Raw genomic sequence first — 4,710 nt, 5'->3', positions numbered from 1 at the left:
ATATACTGTATACTGTATATAAAATAGAATTGCTGAAAAAGAGGAAAATTCACATTTACTGAGTCCTGCTGTGGCATTCACACACACACATACATACATATATACTGTATATAAAATAGAATTGCTGAAAAAGAGGAAAATTCACATTTACTGAGTCCTGGCAGATACTGTGGCATTTCATCAAGAGGGCTGTGCTATCAAGATAACCCAGTACTGATAAACTGAAACAGATTAATGGGGAGCAATGGTCCAAAATTGGTCAAAATTCTTATATGCAGCTACAGAAAATATCTGGTGCATGATTTGCTGCTAAAGGAGAATCTTAGTTACTATTTTTACCTACTTTCTACACCCTGGCCTGCACTGTGAACGATTATTCAATGTATTCAATAAAAGTGTGAAAAATACAATGATTTGTGTGTTATTAGTTTAGTCAGATTGTGTTTATCAAAACCACAGCCAGCTCTGTTATACAACCATGTCAACAGTCAGTGTTTTCAAGAATTTCTCTTTCCAATTCAAAGAAAATGTCCAATTTAAAACAATGAACTGAAATTCAGAATAATTTTCAGTATAAAAGGTATATTTGGTTGAATAGGGATTAAAATCTACACATAATCACTTATATATTAACTTATATACACACACCACTTGTCCTCTGCAAAGTCGTGGGCCTTAGAAAACCTCAACAGAGAGAGAGTAATGTAATATCCACCTCCGTCACTGGGAATTTGGAGCAATACACACGCGAGTGTTTTTTACTTACGCAGCGCTCCATATAAGGAAAAGAAGGAGGAGAAGAAATTGTGCACAAACCTAATTGGTTCTCGCCTCAATCGCCTATTTAAATATGCAAAAGTAAACGAGATATGTGAGAGATAGGCAGTGTTCAGACGGCGCGCTACACTTTGATGACATTCAGCTTAAATAACGTAAATACCAAACGTACGTTTATAAAAATAAAGGCATGTGTGTGTCCATATGTAGGCAGCTCACTTGAGTCGTCGGTAATTGGCCTAATCAAGCTGTAAACTCAGTTGCGCATGCGAAGATGATTCTTCTGAGGATATTCTTGGCTATATCCTTTATAACGTTACTTCTGTTTATTTTTGTAACATTTTACAATGGAAACTGCACTATAAAGGCACTCTCGCGGTAAGAAACAAACATTTACAAAATAGACAGGCTAGAACGAGAGCTACGCAATTGCAGTTAGTTTGTTCAAATGTAATTTCTTCTACCAAAATGTTTACGTCATGTAAAGCAATAACAGAAAGAAGTCTGATAACTCTGCTGCCCTTCTCCTAAGACAATATGATTCCTTATGTGTGGAGGAAGGCAATGTCGCATATTCTTTGCAGAGAGTTGAGGAGCCTGACTCAACCAACAGTTCAGCTGTGACTGACTCAGGAGCAGCAAACACTACAATGAGCCCTGACCGTCTTGGGACTCAATTAACCCTTGTGGCCCCTGGGGACAAGCACAACTTTACTGCTCTGCCCCAGTGGAAATTTGATGATATATATCGGTTGGATCCACAGTTTAAACCGAGTGTAAGTATGGTGGATAACAACAACTAGAGAAAAGTTTGTGAACATCCTGCTAATGTGGCAGACGAAACTGATGCAACCCTGCTGAAAAAGAAACACATTTTAAACCAGACTAATTATGGTTCGCTGGTCTTCCAGACTTAGCCTATCTGTTAACTGGTTTTTTTTCAATTTGCATGTGTTTTCTTAAGTTGCAGCGCGTTGAGCTCTCTCGGCCACCGTACTTGTGGCCCCTATGGACAAGCACAACTTTACTGCTCTGCCCCAGTGGAAATTTGATGATATATATCGGTTGGATCCACAGTTTAAACCGAGTGTAAGTATGGTGGATAACAACAACTAGAGAAAAGTTTGTGAACATCCTGCTAATGTGGCAGACGAAACTGATGCAACCCTGCTGAAAAAGAAACACATTTTAAACCAGACTAATTATGGTTCGCTGGTCTTCCAGACTTAGCCTATCTGTTAACTGGTTTTACAGTTTTTTTTTTTTGGCACTTTTCTCTCTTGGTCATTTCTTCATTGATTAATTTTGGACTAGCACTGGATGACAATCACAACATACATAATTTGTTTTTGTTCTGTAAGAATGGATACAATAAATAATAGATAAAAGCAAACGTGACCACCTTCTTTTTTAGATAAACATAAAGCCTACTGCATCATGTTTGATACATGAAATTTGAAGGCCTCTAAATGATAAAAAATTTGCTGAAAAACACAATGTGCCTTCTGTCTTCTGACTGGTAGTTCATATCTTTTGCAAGTAAAAGGCCTTTTAGTGTAATTATAAAAATGTCCATCTTCAGGTAGTGGTACATGTCTTTTTGCTGCCAAATCTTGAATGATTTTTACAAAGAAAATATAAAAATAACTTTTCCATTGTTAGTAATCTCTTAAAATGAACATTTACTGGACTGAGGCAACTTAGGTTTACTTGATTTCTCCATACATATTTTTTTCCCCCTAGAAAATGATACAACCCCATTTTCAAAAAAGTTAGGACATTTTGTAAATTGTAATTAAAACAAGAATCTCTGATTTGTTCATTCTCTTTCATATTCTTTCTCTTTTGTTCATTCATATTTAAATGACAAAACTACAAAGAAAAGATTTACAGTATTTCACTGATCAACTTAATTGTGTTAAATTGTAAATAGAAATAAATGTTGATTTTGATGGCTGCAACACACTCCAAAAAAAAAATTGGGACAGAGGCTAAATAAAAGTTTATAGAGTATCCAAGTTAAACATTTTTTTTAGACATTGCTCAATAAGCAGGTGAATTGGTGATCGGTGAGGGTATCTTGATAAAAAGTAACAACTGTACCAAACAGCAGATTTTTGCTCAGTTTGGGCTCTGAATAAAATTGAGGTTTTTCCCTCATGCATGAGCTCCATATTCTCGCTATATCATTCTACATGAGCCATAGAAGCCTTATAATATGATACAAAGCGTAAAACATATATGAAACTTTTCAGACCATTTTTCATTTGTCAGGTTTACAGAGTTTAAGGCATTTCCAATATGTTTTTCAGGAATGCATGGTGTCCTTGCGAAATTCCTCTAATCCTGTGTATAAGGAGAAGTTTATTCCAAACATTCAGCTGTTTTTACAAAGTGATCATGTCAACATGAGTGAGTGGAACCGGCTTTATCACTTCAACAACCCCTTTGGCTATATGGGATTCAATTACACAGGTTTGTTTAATCAGAAAGCATAAATGTGATAATGTAGATGGTTTATGTTTATTTTCTTTATTTTGCAAAAGCACAATGTTTTGTTGATATTGTGAGTGTACACAAATAAAAGTAGACCCTTTACAGATTTAAATGCTGTATTACTCTTATATGTACGGTCAAGTATGAAGGAGCATTTTAGTTCTTTTCGCTGTCAACATTCAAATCTGCAAAAAGTTCCACCGGTCGGAACTGTCGACCCCAGGAGGTTAAGACATGGTTTTAGAATAATGCACTATTTTCTCCTTTTTATAGCCATAAAAACAGCTGTTGACACCATCCCTAAACTTGCATCTACCCAGTTACTACAAGTACCCACAAGAGCGAAGGATGGCTGTATTCGCTGTGCTGTTGTTGCGACTTGTGGCATTCTCAATGGCTCCAGGCTAGGAAAGGAGATTGACTCTTCTGATTATGTATTCAGGTAAACTGAAAAGTTTGTTTAGCATATTAGATCAGTCACAGTTATTATGTGTAAATCAGAATATCTTGTCAAAGCTTTAACCTCTTAAAGGGATAGTTCAATAGTTCACCCAAAAATGAAAATTACCCCATGATTTATTCACCCTTAAGCCTTCCTTCTTCTTTCAGATGAATACAATTGAAGTTGAAAAAAGGTCCTGGCTCTTCCAAGCTTTATAATGGCAGTGAATGGTGGTCGAGATTTTAAAGCCCAAAAATAGTGCATCCATCCATCATAAAAAAGTACTCCACACTGCTCCAGGGGGTTAATTAAGACCTTCTGAAGCGAAGCGATGCATTTTTGTAAGAAAAATATCCAGATTTAAAACTTTATAAACCGTAATCTCTAGCTTCCACTAACTGTCGTACTTGTGTTCACGAGAGAGTGGCATCCAGCGGAAGACGTAGGTGTAGCTTAAGCGCCGGTGAGAAGTGAAGAATGCGGAAGCGCAGAGGAGAGAGCAAAACAAAACACTGGTCATGAATTAGAAGTACAAAATGAGGATTTGTAAAGAAAAATGTCAGAGGATTTCGATATAAGCCAAGAGGAGACTGGTTTTCCTTTGCTATAAACAAAACTTTGTTCTTGCGAGTCTAGCATATTGTCACCGGAGCTTACACTACGCCTACGTCATCCGCTGGAACGCCACTCTCTTGTGAGCGCATGTACAACTGCCTGCAGAAGCTAGAGATTACGGTTTATAAAGTTTTAAATCTGGATATTTTTCTTACACAAACGCATCGATCCATTTCAGAAGGCCTTTATTAACCCCCCGGAGCCGTGTGGAGTGCTTTTTATGATGGATGGATGCACTATTTTTGGGCTTCAAAATCTCGACCACCCATTGACTGCCATAATAAAGCTTGGAAGAGCCAGGACATTTTAAAATAAATCAGCAACTGGATTCGTCTGAAAGAAGAAAGTCATATACACCTAGGATGCTTCGAGGGTAAGTA

The 4,710-nt window shown here is 37.0% G+C and overlaps 1 protein-coding gene across 7 annotated transcripts in view; it reads left to right on the top strand.

The window, feature by feature from the left end:
• Positions 1–816: 816 nt before the first annotated feature.
• The window catches only part of LOC107692092 (alpha-N-acetylgalactosaminide alpha-2,6-sialyltransferase 1-like), a 13,017-nt gene continuing 9,123 nt past the window's right edge, over positions 817–4,710 (top strand). For 2 of the 7 annotated variants that reach the window (XM_016490994.1, XM_016490991.1), the window contains exons 1-5: positions 817–945; positions 1,038–1,155; positions 1,265–1,553; positions 3,090–3,252; positions 3,547–3,715. In XM_016490994.1, the coding sequence (XP_016346480.1) occupies positions 912–945; positions 1,038–1,155; positions 1,265–1,553; positions 3,090–3,252; positions 3,547–3,715 (773 nt within the window). In that variant the 5' untranslated portion in view covers positions 817–911. Of the gene's footprint in view, positions 1,156–1,264; positions 1,554–1,779; positions 1,867–3,089; positions 3,253–3,546; positions 3,716–4,710 lie in introns of those variants that run through there. The other 5 variants (XM_016490996.1, XM_016490995.1, XM_016490992.1 and 2 more) reach the window with 5 other exon arrangements.

The sequence above is a fragment of the Sinocyclocheilus anshuiensis genome, unplaced genomic scaffold, assembly GCF_001515605.1.
Source record: "Sinocyclocheilus anshuiensis isolate Anshui unplaced genomic scaffold, SAMN03320099.WGS_v1.1 scaffold726, whole genome shotgun sequence".
NCBI classification, from domain to species: Eukaryota; Metazoa; Chordata; class Actinopteri; order Cypriniformes; family Cyprinidae; genus Sinocyclocheilus; species Sinocyclocheilus anshuiensis.
This window is presented reverse-complemented; position numbering and strand designations above follow the sequence as displayed.